Consider the following 24,298-nt stretch of genomic DNA (forward strand, 5'->3'; position numbering starts at 1 on the left):
GCAGTGTGATCTAAGACATGCTTGGCCAGGCCCCCGCACACTGCTGATGAGTTATAGCCCCGCTGCGATCCTACACCTCGCAAATAAAGTCCAGTACACACTCCATCTCCCCTCTCTGGGCCTGGAGTAAAGGCCACCAGATTCACCTTCACACGGGGCAAATAAACAGGTGAACCCGGGGGGATTTTGTGCGAGATTGATGGCGACTGCACTTTCTCTTGTTCTGGCAGAGCAGGGGGTCAGAAGGTGAGCGGTAATAGCAGGATGTAGGAATATGCTGCTGTTGTTCAACAGAAACGTTAATAATTGCCATGGGTTTGGTGTTCCAGAAAGTAGGCAGGCTCTAACTGCTTGAGGTTTTCTCTTTCTTCATGATAAATAATGAGGTTCTGCTTATACAGACACTGCTTATGTTGAATTAGCAGTTTTCACAGAATAGAACCTATGTAAGAAAGAACCACACTAAACCAAACACTCAACGGAGCCAAATTCATACACTCGAGCTGTCGCCTTTTTCAAAACATAAGACACCCCAAAGGCGATTTCTCAGAACATTTCAAACACACGGACAAGAATAATGGCAAGTGCAGTGTGGAGAAAAAGCCATTTGAACGCAGGAACACAGAGGGAACAGGCTGTGCTACTCTGCCAACCGCAGCAGATTGGAGAGCAGGAGCAAAGAGAGACTAGAAAATGCATTTCCTGCTGAAAATGCGTGCAAATGCTGTAAACTGTACATTTGTTGCTGAATTTAGCTGAAAATAGTGAAGAAGCTTAATATTTAAAGGTCCCATGTCATGCTTTTCCGGTTATTACTAGGGATGCACGATATCGTTTTTTTTATACCGATACCGATAACTTCCTGCTTCTCAAGACCGATACCGATACCGATAACCGATAATAATATAATATATATTAAATGTACCTGTAGTTTTTGCACACCTGGTGGTAAAAAAAAGACTAGCAGTGAGCAAATGACATGAGCATTACTACTATGAACAAAACAAAGCCAAGAACAGTTTTGACTCTTCAAAGTGACCATATTTATTTTCCCAAACAAATCTGGCAAACTTCTTGCCTTTTTCAAAAGCCTCGTCGATAGGTAAAAGCCCCGGTGCCTTTGCAGCTGGCTTTGGATTCGCCGCTAGTTTAGAAGCGCAGGCGTCTTCGTACGCTTTTAACACACCATCGTAGCGATGGCGATGTTTCAGGTGACTAATCAGGTTGGAAGTATTATAGCTCGTTGCCTTTTTCCCTCCTCGTAGAACTTCTGCATTGCATTTGTTAATACAAATAGCAAGCGAACTATCTAACTCTAAAACTTTGAAATAGTCCCATACTACCGACGACATGTTTGTTTACTGTCCTGGCTTCACGGCCGCACACCATTTACGTCACAGCCAGGCATGAGTTAGGGAGTGCTGGATTTGTGAAAAACTCCCCTCTTCCTAAACCACTAATACCACAGTACTGGCAAAACGGGAGGAGCCGAGTGAAAAACAAGCGCCCCTCATCCTAATCCACCCACACCGCAGTATTTTTTCTTTTTTTTTACCCAAAAAATATATTGTATATTATCGGGGCAATTAATACTTTTATCGGGTTTATCGGGATGACGTCATAATTCCTAATATCGGACCGATAATTATCGGCCCGATAATTATCGTGCGCCACTAGTTATTACCCGTCCCCTTATGTGTTATGAAGGTTGTTATGCATGTAAACGGTCTGTAGAGTCAAAAACCCTCAAAGTACACCCTGTAGCGAGTAAATCTCTAACACAGAAAAGACCTCCCCAAAACGCCTCGTTGGAGATTTCTCATTTTCCATTGTTTACTTCCTGGGTATCGTGACGTAGGGATGGCCAGTAGCCACGCCCAGAGCTATGACGCGATATGGTCATGCAGTACCCGGAACCAAATGGACCAATCCGTGGAGCCGTTACGTTACGTCCGCGGAGCCGTTACGTTAAGCCCCCGCTGATTGGTCCAAATTGACCAATCCACGGACTTCCTCACACACACACACACACTCAGTGCAGGCAGCTCTGCTGATTTCTCCTCCCTGTGCAAGCTGATAACAGACAGTTGGGATCGCGGCGAAATTCTCTATGCAGACCCATTCTCACAGCGTTTATCAAACTTTTTCTTACTCAATATCAAGCCACACTTATTGTTTTTACTTCGGCTGTGTGACTTTGTGTATGCTCAGGATGAGTTTGGCTGTGTTTCGCTGTCGCTAAACAAGGAAACCACACCTCCACTGAGCTCAGCGCGATTCACAACGTCCCGACCTACAGTCTATTGTCCCGACCAATCAGAGCACACTGTGCTCACAGGGAGGGTGGGGGCTGGAGCTATTGGAGCTACAACGAGCCGTTAAAGGCAGAGAGTGAAATTCAGTGAATACACGTAGTGTATGCTGTATGAGAAACCAATGTGAGTTTGGAAAATTGCACAATATAAATCTATTCTAGTAGACCTCAACAATGGAATTATGATCAGTGGAAATGGCCATGACATGGGACCTAAGAAAAGGTTTAAAAAGGTATAAACAACAAAATGTATAGCCTCAATGTCCTGAAATAGCTGAATAAGTTAATAGTTGAATGGTTTATAGCTGAAAGTAGGCTGAAGGAATTACATATTAAATGTAAGTAGTAGTGCATGAATGTGTATTAAGAAGAGAAAATAAAGTAAAAACGCTTTGAAAAGCATCACAATATTTTAACTGCAAACTTTTGAACTAAAACCAAACGTCACCAATAATGTATAAAATATGTGGAACGTGTTGAAGTCAGTATGAAGTCTCCATCAGACAGAAAATAATAGGCTGAGACAGTCTTTAAACTCCAGTCTGTTTGTTTGTGTTTGAGGTGACAACGTTATCAAACACCTATGTGTGAGCCCAGAGATCAAAGGTTACCATGGTGACGACAATATCAAACACCTGTGTACGTGATCATTTCCATGGAGATGTGCTGTGAAAGGAGAGCCTTTCCATTGTTCTGAATGAGAAATAAACCTCTTACATTTCTAACTATAGTTTAAAAACGGTAGCTGCTTTCGTAAAATGTCAACGCGTGGAGGATGTCAGGACCGTGAGGAGCGTCGGAATCTTCTTTTTGTGTACTTTCGAGTCCATAATGTGGCATTTTGGCAGATTTACTAAAGGTGTGTAGCTGCTGCTCTGAGGACAGATCAGGCTTGATTTACAATGGGCCTTAATGGGGACATGTTGAACGTTTTTGTCACTTCATGACCTCAGGAGGCATTTTGTTTAATTTTTTTTCTTAGTTTTTTTTATTTTTCAAGGTAGGAGAGGTTTTCCTACGTTTTTCACAAAAAATAATGTCCAAGGAGTGTAGGGTTTGGGAATTATGGCAGTTTAAAAAAAAAAATGTAAGGTGAATTTCAAGCTCTCCTCCACTCTAGCTGTGACATCACGCACTCTAAGCCTTAACGAGCTGCGCAATACACACTCATGTTAAAATCTGAAGACGGCCACTTTACCAAGCTCCAAACTAAGTTATATATCTCAAAAAAGTGTAAAAAATATAAAAAATCTGAAGAACAAGTTGTATAGCTGAAGGTCTTGTGACCGTTTTAAAGTTGGAATGAAGTCTCTAGCTGAAAGTATGTGGAAGAAGTAGCATTTGGCGCACGGTGTAGGTAAACAAGGATTTGAAGGTTCCTCCCATTGAGTTACATGTTAAAAAAAAAGAGTTTAAAAAGCTGAATTTTTAAAAAAGTATAACATATTTTGAAAAAGTTGAAAGTTTCCCATCATGTGCTGAAAAGGCTGAATATTTTTGAAATTTGAATGGTTTCTGTAGCTGAAAGTATGCTGAAGTTATTGAGAGCCAAAGTATTGGTTGAAATAAGGAGAATAAAGATTTGAAGAACTATAGTGGAATGCTGTAAACAGCATTCGCACTAAATATGGAAACAGGGAGCGGCTCTGAGGGGAACTAACCCAACAGCAGAGTGCAGCCCGGAGAAAGACACACAGTGACAAAAAGAGTCATGCTGAGTGGCTGACTGTTCCCCCTTGGGTTTAAAAAATGCTCCAACAAATCAATCTAACAAAAGGGGAATTGTGATACTTTTCATTTCACGTTGCCTGTGGCGCTTTTTCATTTCTTGAGGCCTATTCCCCTCATAACACAGTACGTTTCTTGTTGTATCAACATGTAATTGCACTTCCCCTGCCACCTTCCTATCAGTTTCACTGATCACTCACTTGGCTGAAAGACAGGAAAGGCAAACAGTGCTGAGGAAACAACACAGAATAAGACATTCTGCTCCTACTGCAGGGATCGATAATGCCACGCTGATAGGACTGTGTACAACAGATACCATGTGGTCCTCATTTGCAAGGTGCTAGAAACGTTTGTGGCATGTTAACACATCGGCTAAGATCATGATTGTAGCATTTGTTTGTACTAGTTTGAAAAAGTGACATTAGCAATTATCCAGGTCAAATGAGCAAGGGTTAATATCTTGAAGAGGGCAGTGTGCATGTCTTTGGAACCCTTCCTCTTCAGCATTTGTCATGGTTGAAGTCCACTAATGGCGCATTTCCACTACAGCACGGAGCGCGGTTTAAGCGTGCCGTGCCGTGCCCGGCCCGTTTTTGGTTGCGTTTCCACTAGGCGTAGTTCCGGCTAGCGGGTACCTTTACACAGTTTTCTGGCTCTCCAAAATCGAGGTTCTTTCCGGGCCAACAACCGGGCTGAGTATGCTAAACTAGTGAGAGAATCGCTGGCAACTACAACAAAATGAACATATTTGACCGTGATTTAATTGTAACGTTTCAAAATGATGCCGAAGTAACAACATACTGATACCGGTTAGTAAAAACCATGAATTAATGCTTTGACAAGTCTGCAGACAGACGGCAGGCGAAACACCTTTTAAAATGCGTGTTGTCTAAATGGAGATCGGCTAAGCTAACGCAGAATATGCTCCGACCGTCCACACTCACAACAACGGCCTATACAGACATAAATAAACCAGCGCCTGTATTCGCCATGACACAGCAGTCTGGGGTTTGTACTTGTTTATCTTTTGTCTAGTTTCTGAACAGACATGAGGAGCTGTGAGCTTGAGTGCTAACAGCTAACGGCTGATGTTGGTTTTGTGTTTCGCATTGAAGATGACGTCACTGCTCCGCCTACACTGCGTTACTATAGTTACTACCCCAGTTCCTAAACTGTAATGTAAACGCAGCATAAAGTGAGCCTGGCCTACCAAGTCCTAACTATACCGTACTGAACCGTGTGAGGCCCTGCAGTGGAAATGCACCATTAGTGTGCTGAGGTTGTCAGCAAGTGCAGTGAAGGAGGAACGCTGGTTCAAGCAGAGGAGAAACTCAAGCGGTTAATGAGTAAATTAATAAGGGAAATTAGATATCCTCTCTCAGCCAACAACCGTGTCATGCTACGGTTATAATTTTATGAATGGAAACTGGTGGAGTCTCTCAGGAAATGCTCCAAAATCACCACCCACGTGGTTGGCCTAAAAAAGTCACCAGGATTCCTGCAGAATCAAATGGCTCAACATCACTGCTGCCTGCCACTTCAATATAATCACAATCAAAACCCATTCAGCCAGAATTAATAGAGATTGGATTGATCGAAGATTATCTCCCGTCACTGGCGTAAATCAAGTATGGTGAAGGGCACTTGGGCAGAAAATCCAATGCAGAGCCACACTTAGTGGCGGCCTTCTAGGTTCGATACTAGACATCAGCCGTATCCTAGCCACAAGCCCCTTCTTACCCCCCCATCCCCGGAGAGGGCCACTCATCTCCACTCTGTCATTCTCTCTAACTCTTGTGGCCGGGCCCTGTGTTCTGCCTTGCCACTTTAGAGGAGAGCAAGGCGGCAGAAATGTGCACTACAGATGGTAGAAATTACTTAGCTCACTTAACTTCAGAGATATTTTTTCCTTTTTTCTTCTTCTCTCTCCCCTTTTCCACAAATTACTCCAAGACTCTGGGAAATTGATAGATTCCGTGTGCAAGGAGGCTTTTGACTAGTACAAGGAAGGTTGTTATTTTTCCCGCAATCCCAATTGTGATATCAATTTGGTCAACTCCATGGCTTTGGAATATATCAGTTTCCTTCAAATGAACACTGAAAACCAGCTAAGTTGGAAAAAGGCTGAGGCCATAACCGAGGACCAATACCAACAGTGAATATTTTGGGTGACCTGTTTTTTCTTGGGAAGGAGCTGAATGTGCTTTCCAGGAAACGTCTGGCCTCATGTATATCACACATAAAGCCCTGTGCTGTTGGGACGTCCTCTGGGGTGAAATATGTCTGCCAGCTCTATAGGAGCATGCAGATGTGGGTTTATACTGTGGAAGGGAGGGAGGGAGATGGTGGTGATTTATTTCCCGTGTGTTTCAGTTAGTTTTGGTCCATGTGAAATGCAGTCTCTCCATTTTCCATCTGCACCCTTCTTTCTTGCTATTTTCCCTTCTTGTTTTCTTCTCTTTATGACTTTATTTGTCTTCTCTTGCTTCTTTCTATAGATACTATTCTCCATATGAGGTCTATCTTTATTACAGAACCCAAATACAGACCTTATGGGAAAGGGTTTGTGATAGGGGTGTAACGGTATCCGTATTCGTCCCGTACCGTCACGGTTCGGACGTCACGGTTCGGCACATGCAGTCACACGGCGAATACGCCTTTTTTTACGAGTGGGAAAAAAGTCTGTCACTCAGGGCAGTATTACACTATATATAATCCAGGGGGCGGCATTGCGCCTAAAAGCCAGCCGCCCGTAAATAACAAATGAAGAACAAGAACAAAACACAAAAAAACGAACACAATACATGAAGAAGAAAAGTTAGTATCTATGGCGAGTTCACACAACACACAGGAGCTTGAAGACCCAGCTGCTTCTTTTAAATCAGGTGTGTGGGAACATTTCGGGTTCCCTGTGGACTACAACAATGATGGGGTGCGAGTTGTGGATCGGACGAGGACGGTGTGTCGGTGTTGTTCGACAGCGGTGCGGTATGATAGTGGTAACATGTCAAACATGCTCAATCACATCCGAGTCAGTCTCAGTCTCCAGCGAGAGCGTTTTCTCAACGGCAGGTGACATAGTTACCGCCAACAGATCTGCCCTCACTACTGACAACGTAGACAAACTCATCTTTTTGAAGAACAACTCGAAAATAGAGTAACGCTTGAGTACCTTTATTTAGGCATAATGGCCTCACACACTCACAAGTTAATTACACTTGTTAGACATTGCTCCTAAAGGTACAGATTTTATTTTGTTTTATATTTATCATTGTATTTATTTTATATTTTGACATCAGGAGATGTTATACAGTTCTGTATTGCCTTTTATTGATTATGATTGAAACACTTTCTTATTATTTATTTTAATATTTTCAAGACATTCTTTTTAGTTGTACAGCTTTTTAACCTTTTTGTTTGACATTAGCCATTATAAATAATATGGCCATCTGAGAGTGTGTGTTACTGTTTGTGGTTTGTTTTTAACTGTGTAATACAGTTAATGATTCCAAATGTTAGAGTTCCTTATTTTCATACCAAAACTTGCACTACTGTTAAAAATAAATAACAGCAAAAAAAATTATGCATTTGGAACTTTTTTTTGCTTTTCCTTGTTGTACCGAACCCGTACCGAACCGTGACCCCCAAACCGAGGTATGAACCGAACCGTGACTTCTGTGAACCGTTACACCCCTAGTTTGTGATATTACAGTCATATTATAAAACGTAATTGCCAAAGCGAAGTATTCTGATCCCAAATGGACACAATAACCTTTGTTAAACAGCTCCTTCAGACAAATACAACTCAATCATGAAGGCCTACAAATGCAAACCAAAGAAAGCAACTCATTCTAATTAATGTTGAAAAAGGAATGTTGAGCTGGTCTTGTTTTCTCTGCCAAGTGTTACCTTGTGATCATGCAAGTGATATTGCTTAAAGGGTTTTAGAACAATCCGAATCTAAATCCAAAAATGTTATTTTTTAATGTTTTGTTACTGTACGTTCTCCAATGTAGTTCTGTTCCTGACTCAAAAAGGCCTTTGTCTGACTAATTACAGAGCCAGCTGTACAGCCCTCAACCAGAGACTGTGAGTTAGAGCACTGACAAAACCAGTAGGGAAACCTGTGGCTGAGGCAGCTGCCTTTCACAGCATTTCCAGCTGGAGTGAAAATACAGCAACATCCTAAGGACAAGCGCTAAAACTAAAGTATTCATAAAAGTAACATTTGAGGCGAAGGCTTAATGTTTTATTTCCATTACCTATGCCAAAAGAACTTCAAATGTCCTTTATCCTGCTAAGCTTTATCATCCCCTTTGAAAGTGAGAAAAACATTTAACTGACGCCAAGCTACAGTTTAAACTGATATAAAACATGTCTGCAGCCAACTTTCTCTGGAATGTAACTCAACTCAGCAACTCAAAAATGCAAATGACTCTTTGTAGGATATTAAATAAAGTCCCACAAAGATTGAAAACGAAACTGTGTTGATTCCGTAATTGCCATTACGGCACCCACCAGAATTTGTCAGATGTGCAGTTCTACCAGATCAAGTGTTTAGCTTCAAATATTTCTGTTTCCTAGCAGTCTAATCCCACCCATCCCGAGGAACATCACATCATCCTCCAAAAATGCCTGGGTGAAGAGGAATGTTCTGAAGCTGGCTGTCTGTCCAGGCTGACCAGGTGGCTAACTGGGAGTCATTCTCATGGAGTCATGAACTTTTGTCCCGCCACTGCTCCCTTGCTGGCTGCACGAGAGGACTTGGGCGACACCAAACAGGAAGCGCTCAACAAGTGGAAGCTATGGATGTTTATCTCGTGCCATTCATCAAGCCCAAGATCCAGACAGAGAAGCCGGGACCCGACAAGTGAAACAAGGCTGTCCTGACTTGGAGGCACATGGAGCTGTAAAGTCCACTGTAAAGTCCACTGAGACAAATGTAACATTTGTGATATTGGGCTATATAAATAAACATTGATTGATTGATTGATGGAGCCGTCAATGCCATGTCTTGGGTTAGTTGGGTACCCAACTGGGAGGGTCTCCACCACGCACTGGCTGGCTCCCTTCATATTTTCTCACAGTCCTCAAGGAGCCTGGCATCAATTTCATACCCTTGTGCCAAGTAGTGACACTAAGGCAGTCATATTTTAAATTATTTCGTAGATTGCAGTAACCACAATAGCCGTCCTAAGAGACAAAGACCAAACCTATCAAGATCAAGTTGCCCCGGACTTAGGTTGACCTTAACCACTAAAGTTGGTGAATGTGCTCCAAACCACTACTATCAAAACCAACTTCAGATTAGCACAGAGAAAACAGAGAAAGTGAGTCTAAACTGTGGATGTTTGCCAAGTCATGTGGTTACATCTTTAGCGGGATGAGGCATGAGCCATGCGAAATCTATACAGTACACAGCTATTAAAACAGGCAGCATGACTCCCCTTCAAACAATGAGACCGATTCAAATCTAAAGGGTTCAGGAAAGATACGAGATATCAACCTTGAAGACCATGACATTATATAGAGTAAAGGAGAGCACACGCAAACATCTGGAAATGTTACAGCTGTTCAACTGCATCCACAGTGCAGTTGCTATAGCATACATTACAGGCTAGTATCCATGCTTTGTAGAGTGAGTACTCTACGAGTTCAAAAGCATATTTAATACAAAGGCTCATTGATAATTAAACATGGGCTAATTTGTCATAATGCTTCTGTCTAGTACGTTATAAGACCTCATACATCTGATAGTTTGGCAGGCCAGTGAGGGAACAGGCTCGAAAGAGGAACGCAACAAATAACACAAAACTATTCTCCAACAACAGCAACAAAGTAAATCACTCACTTCAACGTTCTGTCCTTAAGCTATGGTCACAAGCTTTGAGAACATAGTGGTTGCTTGTGTTTTCTACTGAGTTCCTGATACTGTAAGCGGTATAAACACAGTGAATGCATGGCAGTATACTCAGTTTTAGTAAGGAGACAGGCCATTACACGTTACCTTGATTTAATTCTACTTCTAAGTGTAATCAAATGTCTCTCTGCATTACAAAGTCATATAAAGAATGTAAACATGCTGTAGTTATTGCTGTGGGGATTACTGGCTGGATCAAGTGTAAGCTTATTGTGAAATCTGAAGCTTCACTATAAATCCATACTGTGTAAGTATTTACACTTTATACAAGCAATAAATCAAGCTATGCTGCTGCAAGAGGTCCACAAAGGGAGAGTATCTAGTTTGTCTAAATATTGGGAAAAATAGGAGTAGAGACAGGACAAAGTAGAGGAACTACATCTTCCAGCATGACTGATGGACACTGGTATGCCGTGAAAAAGCTTCTGTGAGAAGTGCTGCTATTGTCCTGGTGGCAGAGTGACCCATGGAAAATGGTTAATATCATGGTTAACATGCATCTAAATCCCCCTGTAAGAGTTCATAACAGCTAACACAGCAGAAATCCTGACACTGCATGGACAGATTTTAGTCGGGATAAGCATCCCTGTATGTTGCATGGCTGAGTGGTGAGTCACTTAGTGAGACAGGCCAGCTCTCAGTCAGCGGAGGAAACAGCGGCACGAAGGGGGGAATAAACTCTATCTCTGTGCAGATATTACCACATGAAGACTAAAGTGTTTTCTTGTCTCGCCTCTGCTGACAGACACCTGAGGTTCTGCTGACTGGAGACTTCCTGGGACAACTGTCAACGGCTTTAGCCACAGTCAGAGATCCTCAGCTGGAAAAGTTGGCCAGGATGAGTGGACCCAGTAGAACGGCTCACCATTGACAAGCATATTTTAGAAGGAGAAGTGAGACAAGGATGGTCTGGAGAGCGCAGAAGGCCTACAGTCATATTTTCCATTGATATCAAAGCCATGTGGCTGGATTTCATGAAATAGTTGAAGCAGTACACTGCATTTGGCAGTGTTTAATAGAAGAATATTAGGATGAGCATGCTGAATATGTTGTGTAATGACGATGTTTAGTATATTATGGTAAAAAGGATGTACAGTGGTAACATTTTAATTGTTTAGGGTTTTTTAAGTTCCCATGACTGTTAGCCATAAATGAGATCATTTCCTGTCATATTTTATTAGAGCGCATGGAATGCACGTGATATAACGTTATACACAGTGATATCATTGCACATATGCGAAAGGTGATCCTGATCTCATCTTGGCAGATTATCAGCACCCACTCACTATTCAAATGCACTGGTTTTCTCTAACTGGGTTTGTCTTCAAAGCATTGTATTTCCCACCCTTTTCCTGTTACAGATTCTTGCAACTCTGCCAATATGTTACAGTATCCATGTAAATAAGCGCAATGATGAGATGTTCTGCTCTGCGGACCAGAACTGTTCATAACTAGCTAGTGAGAATCAGCAGACCTCGTAAAGAACAACAACATTACCCTGCTCCTCAGGAATGTCAACTTGGACAACATGGAAGCAAAGGACACAGGCCAAACACAGATAGCTCCTTCACTGTCTTCCACGTCTGTTCCTCATTCTGGTTTTTATTTCCATTATCATCAACTCAACAAACATACATATAGCTCTGACCGACCTTAGTGTTCACATCCCGGTGGCTGATGAAAGTGCTTTGCTTAATCTCCCTCTTTTTTGTTGAGTCGATAATAATTACTGACACAAAGGGTGTAATCGCCATCACACACGAGAGGTTATACAAACAGTAACATGTGGATGCACACAGGAGCCATTTCATTTCATTCCAACAGGCTTTGCTCACCATTAATCCCACACAACTATGAAGTACACGTGTATGGGTCAAATAAGACAAAAGCTGAGTGAGACGTTTAAAGCATCTACTGTACATGTTAGGAATACTTATACAAAATGTATTATTTGATTTACTTTGAATTCTACTGTACTAGGGGTGTAACGGTTCACAGAAGTCACGGTTCGGTTCGTACCTCGGTTTGGAGGTCACGGTTCGGTACGGTTCGGTACAACAAGAAAAAGCAAAAAAAAGTCCCAAATGCATAATTCCAGGTTTGTTGTTATTTATGATTGAACAGTAGTGCAAGTTTCAGTTTAAAAATAAAGAACTCTTTTTTGAATAATGAATTGTATTAAACAGTTCAAAACAAACCATACACAGTACACTCAGATGGCCATATTATCTATAATGGCTGATGTCAAACAAAAAGGTTTCATTAAGCTGTAAAACTAAAAAGAATGTCTTGAAAATATGACATCATAAATAATAAGAAAGTGTTTCAAGAGCGCAAAGTCGTTGAAAAACATATGCCAAAAGCTTCCGTTATTTATTTTGGTCTCTCGGCTTTTATGTCTATTGGTTTATAAAAACAGCGGGGATCAGCTGTTGAACTGCTGCTGTCTTTTGCCGGGCTCCGGTGAGTGGCAAATCTGGGTGATGCCTTCTGATATGATTTAGCACGTTTGGCGTGTGTTACCATTAGCATACCGCTACCACTGTAGAACAACGGCGACACACCGTCCTCGTCCGATCCACCACTCGTACACTCCATCGTTATTGTAGTCCACAGGGAACCCGAAATGTTCCCACACAGCTGATTTAAAAGAAGCAGGTGGGTTCTAGCTCCTGTGTTATCTGAAATCGCCATACTAACTTTTCTTCTTCTTGTATTTTGTTCGTTTTGTTGTTGTGTTTCTTCTTGTTCTTCATTTGTTGTTTAAGGGCGGCTGGCAAACAGCTTTTAGGCGCAATACCGCCCCCTGGATTATAAATAGTGTAGTGGATACTGCCCTGAATGACACTTTTTTCCCACTCATAAAAAAAAGGCGTATTCGTCGTGTGACTGCGTGTGCCGAACATAGGTGCCGAACCGTGACGGTACGGGACGAATACGGATACCGTTACACCCCTATACTGTACCAATTACTGTGAAAATGGGGCACTAGTTTAATCCATATATTTATGTGAAACACTCCTATTTGGGGCATGCAATAATCCATGAATATATTATCCTGATGAACAAAACTACTTCATATAAAATATACAATATCTGTGGTGCTGGGGATTTATCATTGTCTAAATACTTTTGTGAATTATGGGGTGGATGATTTTTCGTACAAAGAAAGCGAGATAGGGCACCTGCATCCGTGTTGGAATAATCAGACTACAGAAATCCCCCCTTAATCGAATCGGAATAACTTTTGCAGAAACCTTGTTTTAAATGCCTTGAGCAATAAAATACAACATATTTCCTTTTTGACGTCCACATTACAACTTCTTTGACAAAACTCATAAACACCCTAAAGTCATAATATCGCTGTCTCAACTCTCAAAATGTGTCCATTCAATAGTTCTATAAATCCACCATTGGCCTTTAAAGGGGTCTGCTCTTTTTGAGTACCATATATGGAGCCACTTTATATCAGAAACAACATTTGGAATGTTTTAAATGTATTGTTATTATACACGTTAAAAATCGGGCAGACTCAAACTGCGATCAGACCTCTGTCAGTACAAAGTAAGAAGAACAGGCAAATTAAAGCTGGCGCCGTTGATTTGCACTTTGGATATTTTCACACACGAAAAAATACGAGATGGCAAATGATGAAGCGTATACTTTTTGCACTTGAAGCTACTGAGGCTACACGCAGTGTCATTACAATACATTAATGTCATGGAAAATAAAGAGGGGCCAACCTCAGCAAAACCACTGTATGTGTGTGCAGTCGAGCTTGTGTGCCTGCGCTTACATCATGTACAGTAAGTCCAGTAACTCTATACCACAATGTAAATAACTGGCGCTACTACACTGTGTCCTGTGACTGGAGGAGCGTCGGTGCTGTTGTGTGCATGCTTCTGCGGTGTTTGACTCATTTTGGGGCACGAGGCCCAGATGTCTGCTTTGGAAAACAAAACCTAAACAGATGAATATGGTAGAAGACAGCAGAGCACATGTTGATGTATCATGTCCACTGTCCTCAAGTTTGAAAAACAAGCTATGTGTGTGTTGGTTGAAAAGCTTTCCCTTCAAGAGTACATTAGAGAGAACATGTTTGATGTCTTGTACTGACATTTGAATCATATACAAGTGTGTTTTAATGAGATGCCTACCTTCTGGTCCACTATGGAGCACACCAGGTCTTTAACAGCGGACAGCGACAGGTCACTAGCCTCCAGGTTCACCGTCTCTCTGGTCAGCCCTATCTGCAGCAGGAAAGACACCCCATGGAAGGAGCTGCGGGAGTTTGTGGGGCTGGGGACGCTGTGACTGCCGTTGGACAGCCGGGTGTAGAGAGGTCCGGGTGAGCTTGGCGTTGTGGTGGACGACGAGGTGGACGAGGAGGATGGGTGGTGCGGATAGAGAGAGTGGAGGAAGGCTCGAGGTAAAGATGGGGGAGAGGAGGCAGACATTGGATTTCTTCCAATGGTGACGTGGAATGCTGAATAGTGGAGGTTTTAATAAAGACTGGCCAAAAAAAGCACAGTCGACTATTGGTAAGGGGAATCTTTGGTCCTCATCAGTGGGAGTGAGTCAGCACTATGTTTTTTATCCAAATGACATTGCTTTTCATAAATTAAGAGGCTAATAGGCGACTCCACCCACCTGAGCTCACCCAACACACACTCGTTCAGTAGACGGGCAGGTGAGGGAGAAAACGTGTGTGGACAGTCCGCAGACTTCTGCAGCAAAGTCACTGCAGCAAGCCTCATATCCAGAAGTGGCGCTCCATCTCCTTACTGAAGTCAGTAATCCACTCTGACCACAGGAAGCCTGTCACCGCAAACATACACAGAAACAAACACACACGTATAGTGCTATTTTTATTATAAAAAAAGTATTCACCTATCTGAATACAGGGGTAGAGACAGTATAAGTGGACTGGTGTAAAGCAGCCATAGTGTATGAATGAAACAACTACTCTTCTTACCTATGCAAATCCCTTTTAAGTTGAATTAATGTAGAAAAACACACTCAGAAAATGGATTTCACTACCAACCCACAACACAAAATTAATCACTTTACTAGAATGAATTTTTAAAGAAATTGTACTTTATTTTACTGTAGCCTACTTTACTAATATAATAAACTTGTGTTGTAGACTGTTGCCTTGCATTGTTTTGGTGGTAGGTGCTTCCTAGGGTTAGCTTTAAGCTAGCTCATATTGTTTCATTGTAAATGGCCCGTGCTAAAGGAGCTTTAACGTGTGTGTATAACATCATTATTTTAACTCGTTTATCTACCTTTTTTGACAATTTTGTAAACTAACACAAGTGTTTTAACAACGGGCACAACAAACAGTGCATTGGTAACGTAAAAGAGATGTAAAAGTTGATAAAGCGTATCATTTCTGTGTTTACAATAATTCAAACTCCACAAACATCTGGAAGCAAGGCTTCTTAACATCTGCACCCCTCCCACTTTCGATAGGCTTGCTGGCAGAACACAACCCGAGTCGAGAATGCCAGCAAAACAAGTTATACAAGAGCTGAATCTACACATTCACTTTGTTGTAGCTCTACTATCCCCATACATAAAGCCCGTTTGCAATCAAACGAAGTCTTGAATCTCTCTGAAGTAATACGTTACCTTCACAGTCAGCGAAGGGTGCTTTTCTTTCCATTGTGAGCTTACTGAAGAAACTGTGTAACTCCATCAACTGAGGAAAGCGGAGCCTGAAGTTTAAGACTCTGCACTTTGTGGAAGTCACACACCAAAGCGCAGCGATCGCAGCTCACATGTAACACACACCGACATAAGTGTTACACACAGGCGTGCAGAGACTGACTGAGCCGTCCATTTAGTTTCTCTTATCTTTTATTCCAGATTGTAAATTCATACGCATCTTATTATCCTTCCAGCTGTGTCTACTCCCCCTGCCTGACGAGAAAAGAGCGGCCACCGTGGCTGGGGCTTGGAGTCTTTTTATTATCTCCGCATAACTGACTTTCCATGTGTTGGGAGGAAAACTTGAACTACAGTCCCTGTGAAGCAATGGCGCCTCCGATGGAGCTCAAGCCAATGCGCATGTGCCTTTCTTTTCCGTTATTTCAACTTGGCCATGTCAAGAAAACACTTTTTTTTACACGACCCGGGTCAGTTTGTAGTGCTGATTTCCAAAGTGGGGTCCAGCCAGGAGTCCTCAAAGGCCCGTTAAGGGGGTCCTTTATGTCCCCAGAAATATGGATTTATTTCAGCTTTCTTTAAGCTAAAAACAAAAAAAAGAAGCAGTGTTGTCTCTCAATCTCTCAATAAATGTAAAGGGATGTTAAGTAGGTTATTGCGTCTGCTTCAGGACACTAGCGTGAAAAGTGCAGGTTTTATTTATTGGGTAATAGGTTAATTAACTATTACTACTTCAAAGAAAAACAGCAAGAGGGACCTGATTTTGCAAGTATGCTTACGTGTTATCTAACTGCCAGCTTGTGTTTTTCGATGAACTGAACTACACTACACAACACTTTTTAGGAACTGCTCCATTGTTTCTTGGTACAGGACATTAATAACATTACATTCATTGATGACATTAGTCAATTTAGTGGTAAGCATGATGTTCAGTTCTCATACAAATAAAATCAACAATGACGAAAAACATAATTCAGTTTATTGACTTTTAAATTGATGAATTAGTACTGTGGAAATGTGGGGTCAATTCTCTTCGCCCAAGCCATGAGGCCTCCACTGATGTCTTTCACTGTAATACTGTCCACTTCGGATCCACTCATCTTCTCCATGACTTGCACCGCCTTCTGGGAGTCGTTGCCCATCTTGCAGATTACATACACTGTAGGAATCAGGAGAGGGAAAATACTGAGAGGTTAGTTTGGTGACATTAAAGACTTAAAGGGGCTCTATTAATAATTATGCTAATGTTCAGGTTCATAATTGTATTTTGGGCCTCTACTGTGACATGTTTAGATGTTTTATTGATCGAAAGTCTTTATTTTCCTCATACTGCCTGTGTTGCTGCACCTCTTTTCACCCTCTGTCTGAAACCAGAGCCCAGTCTGCTCTGATTAGTTAGCGCGGCTCTGTTGTGATCGGTCAACTACTAAGAGATGTCTCACCCCTTAGCTTATCACCTACAATGTGTTGGAGTGACAGCCAAGTGTGCTAGTCACAATGAAGTGTGAGTGTGACATAGTGATGTCACTATACGGAAGTTTCAGACAGGGGGGGTGGGAGTGCGTGGGAGAGAAACTCCTTCTGGAGGGATCTTTGGGATTTTAGCCTTTGCAGAACATTTACATGCACAAAAACCTATATAACACACTATAAGAAAGGGCAAAACGCAAAAGGCATAATAGGGCCCCCTTAATACACGTCCGATTCATATGACTAATTTACTTCAAATGTTCAACCTTTACTACTTTAAATAATAAAAGAAAACACTTAAAAACGTGAAGGCACAAAAGCTGCACACATAAGTTTGAATTATACAAATGTTTCATTTAATGAAAAAGGGAAATACTTTAAATCATAGAGTTGATTGAGCATATAATAAACAACCAACAGTGTGTTGAGGCTATATTTAGCTCATTGATAAAGAAAGCCCAACACAGTGAATAACCAGAACATCACCAAAATAACATTGTGAATATTAATTTCTCTAACGCAAGCCAGATGCTCAGGTTGAACGTACTTGTTTTGGAAAAAGGTGTCACCTAGCAACCCCATTACAAACTAGCTGTCCAAAATAAGCCTGTGGCCGGGCAGTATGAGACCACACAGTAGCAGCGTGTGAATATGCACGAGTGCGGCTCTACGTGCCTGTTCATTTCAGACAACATGTACGGACCCTAAAGGGTGTTTGGCACTTTACCTGGAGGCCTGCAGTCACCTTCCATCTGCTGCTTTAATTGGCTGATACTCTCCTGCAGTAACTGGATATGTTCACTCTTCCTGTACTCTAAACTTGAGAGGGGAATGTCTGGCAACAATATAAGGAGAATAATTACACAGAAATGGTAAATAGGAGATTGACTTTGTGCTTCAATCTCTAAAAAAAGGATACTGAGGGAGGTAGGTAAGTGGCATATATCCACCTCCACAAGAGGGCGCACGTCCAACAAGAGATGGGGCTCTGCAGTGTCCATTATCGATTTATAATCCTGGAATTACATTAAAACAGTCCTTAATACACAACTATTAAACTTAATAATTAGAGAGAAGTACTGCCTTATCTCTTGGGACAAGACATTGATTTATATCTATACAGCAGGTCAATCATAATTACAGCAAATGTTGAAATGATGCTTTGATTTGCATTTTTGGAGTAATAAGAACACTTAAAGTGCTTTTTTCTTAAATCACAGGAAACAAAACTGTTTTCTAACTGGAACCTCGTTTTCACAATCTCGATTTCAGCCCAATCAATCATGATCCCAATCTCTGCGACTAATGACTCAGCGGGTTTGAAAGCACTGATTCTCTAGAAAACAGATGCAATCCACTGTGGCTGCTCTCAATGCCAAATAGAACGTGTTATTCTTTCCCATAGAAAATCTACAGGCACATTTTAAGTCATTTCCCATTTGGGGCTGGGTCAGCGCTGAGATGTAATCAGTTTGGTAAATGCACGTGAAAACTGAGAAAATTGTGAGTAATCATAGAATAAGCAGCACTAAATACAGGGAGTCACGCAATATCCAAACCTCTCTGGACGATATATTCCCTACCTGTACTGTGATCCTCTGATCTCTGGAAAGAAGGTTGAGTTTGCGGCACTGAAAAACATGGAAACATCAGGGCAATGAGAGATCCTATGATTACAAAATAATGACATGTACTGTGTATTAAATGGGAAAATGAAGTTGCTGTAAGACACACTGTAAGACAAAACAAATACTGTGAAAAGGACCCAGTAATACTAGGCTCTTTCTCTTTTGCCCACCTTATCAGTGGCAGCAGAGCCACAGAATGCCTCATAGTCCACCAGCCGCGTCACACTGGGGTTCTCTCCACACACTGCACACCCTGCCTGCTTGGGCCGCAGCTTGATGGACCTGAATCTGGCATCTTGAGCGTCAAACATCACCAGCTGTTGGCCGCAGGAAGCTGGCCCGACAGGTCAAGGAAAAGGATACACGACTTTCAGAGAATCGGCTAACATGTTTTCATTTGTGAATGAAAACCATAGCAACATTTAGGCAGGAAAATAATACAGTCCTTCCCTGGGTGACGCATAGGGACCAGGTGTTAGGATTGGTATCACAATGCTGGACAGAGGGCAGGATAGGGTGAATATATCATATATTCTCTAATGTTGGTCTTTATTCGCATAAGAACACTTTTACAGCTTCAAATAGAGCTCTCATAGGAATCGCAAATGAAAAGTCAGCAGTGTTTCAACTTTCGGCTATATTTAATCAAAACATGATTGTCATACCTTACTTTGCTAGAATAAAAGAAGATTTCAGCAGTTCTTTGTTGATTCATCCGGATGACTGGGCAGAAAATTGTGAAGCAAAACCTAAACAGATGAAAAGCAACTAAATGTCTCAGGAGGGCCCTGTATATAGAGTGGGAGTTCAGAATGGAAAAGGATACAGCCTTGTCCGGAGGCAATCTTGAGGACTTCCAGAGCTTGGAAGCAGCCCATTATCCCTGGAACTTAAAGAAAAGTGGAAAGTTTGACTTAAAACTATCATTTACATTTGCACAGACTGTACTTTGTGCACAGTTAATGGCTCCTGAGCAAGTGAAGGGGACAACACTCACCCACTCCTAACACCCCTCCGTCAGAACAGTTGGTCACTGTCTCTGAGGGTGGGGGGACCGGGTACAGACATCTGTAGCAGGGGCCTCCATGGTAGTTATACACTGTCAGCTACACACACACACACACACACACACACACACACACACACACACACACACACACACACACACACACACACACACACACACACACACACACACACACACACACACACACACACACGCACACACACACACACACACACACACACACACACACACACACACACACACACACACACACACACACACACACGGCTTTTCTCACATTATAATGTAGTGTAGCTGATGGACTCTTGCTACCTGAATGTGGCCTTTCTACTGTACCTGCCCCTCCATTCTCAGAGCACTGGCTGACACCAGAGGCTTGCCACTGAGCACACAGGCGTCATTCACCAGATACCGCGTGGGGACGTTGTCTGAACAATCGGCAACAATGTCATATATGAGGTCAGCGAGGTCAAGGTGTCATCACAAATGTGTTAGTCACGTATATACATTTCCCAACTGAATATCTGAAGTCATGCATTAAAAGCAATCATATGCCTGTATCAGATATAATTGATGGCTGTTTCATTTTCCATAGACTAGCATATCTGTAACAGTTGTAGGTTGAGGATACTGTTGAATGAGTTGCAAGGCATTCTCCGACGAGAGCTGCAGGTGGTAGGGAATACACTCTACTGTAGAGTTCAATCTGCGGATATAAAGTCACATTGAGACATATTAATTAATTTCCTATAACATCAGGTTTGATTGTCCTTGATAAGCTACTTTAACACATCAGAAGAGTATTCCTATCACTGTCAAATATGAGGGTAATTTTCGTGCTTCATTAAGGACCAAGAACAAACCACAAAACTGCAACATGCAAGTTTTTAATCTGACATGAGACCTTACTCACATCCTGCCCTACCATTACCCTCATAATCTTTACTTGTCTCAACTATGAAAAATCATCATCAAAACCTGCATTATGACTCAAGACTCTTGTATTAGAAGTTGTACCTGCGAGTGATCAGTAATTACCAACTTACATAAAAAAGTGACGCATCATTTAAACCCTGCACTATCTGTTATTCAGAGATATAGCGCCCTCATGTGGTTGTGGCTATGCAATGTGTGTTTGTGTGTACCACACCACAGTGGGCCCAGTGTGAAGGAAATGGCACCAGAAAAAGCTGTCTCTAAAATAACATGTTTACAGAATTTTTGCAGACTGGGGAGAAATACACAACCAAATATAACCTGTGGTGAGACTGGAAAGCGCCAGCATGCATTACACTTGACCAAATGGTTACAAATCACAACACACACCACTTATCATAGTTAGAGAACATGTCCTAATAATATCAAAATACTAACTTCTATGTTTCAAATCTGTTTTGGGACCAATGTATGTATGAATGTAGCTCATTTGTACCTTTTAATTGCATTAGCAGCAGACAGAGCCTTTGCCTGGTCCTGGTTCTCCTCCCCATGAAGCACCTGTCTGTGCAGGTTGCTAAGCTCCACCTCGTCATAGTCCAGCAGGCCCAGGCGCCCTGCAGAGACACAGAGAGGAAACTGTCAAACCCAAGTAATTAAACTATCTGGATTAAACCCCAAAACCAGGGTAAAGATGTATCACAGTGTGCCTTAAGCAGACATGACTGGCACTTCCTTTATATGTAGTTGTTGCCTACTCTCAAACTTTCTCATTGACAAAGTGTGTATAAAATGTTACCTGAGGAAAGTATACATTTGAGCGCAGAAGAAAAAATGTTCAAAAAATAAATAACGTCTGTTAACATACTCTTGTCCTTTTGCCCTTTGTACCTGATTTGACAGAATTAAAATGAGTGGTATGTGTACTTGTGTTATTTACATTCTCAGTGTTATTATAGATTTGGTTTCTATACGTTTTGTTTTTCATATTCTCATGTTACATTTTTCGGATTTGAGACCTTATACATATTGTGACCCAGGGGCGGACTGGCCATGGGCCGGTACCCCGCCCCCCCCCCCACCCCCCGCGTTGACAATTGACTAGCGGCACCGAGTTGGGCTTCGAGTTTCCCGGGCTGATTTTTAGTCCCAGTCCGCCCCTGTTGTGACCCCTTGTTAAAGAAACTGTTCATCTAAATTGGAACACTAGATGTAAAGGGGAATGTGTTAAAAAACTAATAAAGTATAAGTTTACATTTTCTTTCTTCTTTTTTTTTTTAAATGGGAGGGATGACCATTTTTTTTGGGCAATAATGATAAATAATTTTGCCAGCAAACCATCCCATCCCAGCAGGTACACTTATTCAGTTTAACAGCTACTAGGACAAATTGCTAATTAAAGACCCTGCCTAAAGGGGAAGACAAACCCGTCAATTAGTCACACCCATCAGCAAATGTATTTCAGAGTTAATGATTTGATTAGTTTGGCATTAATCATTATGAATACCTACCGATGCCTGCTGCTGCAAGATACTGAGCCAGGGGGCAGCCCAGTCCCCCGCAGCCCACCACCAGCACTGAGGTCTTGGATAGGTTTAGCTGACCTGTGGACAATAAAGATTCACTTTGTTGTGGTCGGTCATGTCATGAATCTCAGTTGAAAGAATGCTTACTGTAGTACATGAGAATTCAAATCCATACCTTGTACACCGAGCTCGGGCAGAAGGAGCTGTCTGCTGTACCTCATGATGTCCTCATTGCTGAGGGATGCTTTGGCTTTAAGCGGCGTTAGGGGTGTCACTTTTTCATACAGCTCCAGTACTGAGGCATTGCTCTAATATCACACCCACCAGAGAGGAATGATAACACATATAGATATAAGAAACGAGTTTAAACAGGATTTTTGAGCCATGTGGCATCACAGCCCACCACAGCATGCCTTTGTAATACAATAAGCTACATATGTCTCTCTTTACATATCTTTACAGCCCATATGCTGGACATAAGGCGCTATTTGGGAAAAGCTTGATTCATATGGAGGGATTTAGGTGGCTTATTGTATGCTTATTTATATTCCATTCAGAATTTAATATGTGTTATGTGTGCTTTATCTCTTTTGCAATATCCACTATTTTAAAAACTTAAATAATTCCTCTTTCCCCTGCCTGAGGTGAACTAGTTTTAAAACATTATAAACGGTTAGCTTGTTTAGTCCAGTGGTTTACAACCTAGGGGTCAACAATATGAAGAAACTAAGTCTTTACTAATCTTTATATTTTCCAGATTTATCTAAACTTTTATTATTTTGTTAAGTATAAGAAGATGTTACCGATTTGCAAAAACAGTAATGACAGTAAAAAAAAACAAGTGAAAAGTTTTGATGTTCCATGTCTCTTTGGGGAAACTGCTAACCACTCATACATATCTGAAATGTATACAAAATTATATTCTAAAAGTGTAAAAAAAATGTAATAGCTGTCTGATAAATGAAGAGGAGTGAAACGTGAGTATTGTACATGTAGACGAGAAGAGGTATAAAGTAGCATATCATTGAAATGCAACCATTATCAAGTACTTTAAAAATGTACACAAGTAAAAAAACACAAGTGAGTACATTTACTGGGTTACTTCCCACCACTGCTGTATGTGTTTTAAATGGCATGGGTCTCTGCTCCTTTTCATATTAGATTAGTTTTTATTGAAAAGTCTCGTATTTTTTTTAATAGCTTAAAAACTACACTAACATTATTATACTGGACGAGTATGAACCACCTTTTTTTAATTGAATTGTAGTGCTTCTTATATTCTATATGAAGTTTTCTCATTTAAAACTCTTGGGTCTGATTCAAGAGTTTACATGTCATGTGACTTCTAATCATCGGAACATTGTAACTACTCTAGAGTAGGACACATCTCCGGAGTATATGCCTGTGGGTTATCAAACCTAAAAGTAACGTTACTACGGGGACAGAAAGGTAGTTAAATACAGATATAATCCGTTAGTTAGCTGTCTATCAAGTTTCACTTTTAACATAAGAGTTACCTTATTGGCTCTAACGTGCTGTTATTCTGGACTATATTGATACGCCATCAACGCTAAAGGCTATAAACTAATGAGGCGAATATATCATAACATCATGCTTCAGTACGTAATAGCATTCAGTAAAACGTTCGTACCTTTTCCAGATGTGCCAGTTTATTCTTCAGAGCGACTATGTCTTTCTCTTTCTCCTCGAGCTGTGCTTTCAAATAGCCCACCTCGTCAGTCATGGCTTCTGGTTGAAAACACGTGCAGTTGCAAACTAAATATGTATATATAAAACAATTCTATAATTCAAAATGTGCCACTATTCAATAGTGTTAGAGGAACATGTTGACAAATGAAGCACACGCGCACAAACTTCCGGGTTAACCACGTGACAACGAGCCACGTGTTAGGTGACGTATGAAGCACTGATTTCCCACTAAAATAAGCAATTCATTTGTAATGCTATGAATGTGTATTTGTGAAAATAGATGTTGCATTAAGTGTACGCGTACTTCACACAGATGCATTATAAGTAGGCCTATCTATACGATAATTTTAAAAATACAGGCTGGCTATG

The 24,298-nt window shown here is 41.4% G+C and overlaps 1 protein-coding gene across 2 annotated transcripts; it reads right to left on the reverse strand.

Annotated features, from left to right (window-relative positions):
* Positions 1-15,806: 15,806 nt before the first annotated feature.
* Positions 15,807-24,095, reverse strand: mocs3 (molybdenum cofactor synthesis 3). Of its 2 annotated transcripts, none has more exons than XR_004569549.1 (13): positions 23,871-24,095; positions 22,395-22,527; positions 22,205-22,297; positions 21,190-21,310; positions 20,389-20,463; positions 20,094-20,211; positions 19,728-19,836; positions 19,557-19,619; positions 18,901-19,064; positions 18,686-18,733; positions 18,022-18,118; positions 17,830-17,941; positions 15,807-16,791 (listed from the first exon to the last, which is right to left on the reverse strand). XR_004569549.1 is itself a non-coding variant. In XM_034222163.1 (13 exons), exons 1-13 carry the CDS (start codon positions 23,961-23,963, stop codon positions 16,634-16,636), a joined length of 1,380 nt encoding a protein of 459 aa, XP_034078054.1. In that variant the 5' UTR covers positions 23,964-24,095; the 3' UTR covers positions 15,807-16,633. The 2 variants fall into 2 exon arrangements, 1 of the variants encoding a protein (XP_034078054.1); XM_034222163.1 differs by having other exon boundaries at positions 17,830-17,937.
* Between the last annotated feature and the right edge of the window lie 203 nt (positions 24,096-24,298).

The sequence above is a fragment of the Gymnodraco acuticeps genome, unplaced genomic scaffold (assembly GCF_902827175.1).
Source record: "Gymnodraco acuticeps unplaced genomic scaffold, fGymAcu1.1, whole genome shotgun sequence".
In the NCBI taxonomy this organism is placed as follows: Eukaryota; Metazoa; Chordata; class Actinopteri; order Perciformes; family Bathydraconidae; genus Gymnodraco; species Gymnodraco acuticeps.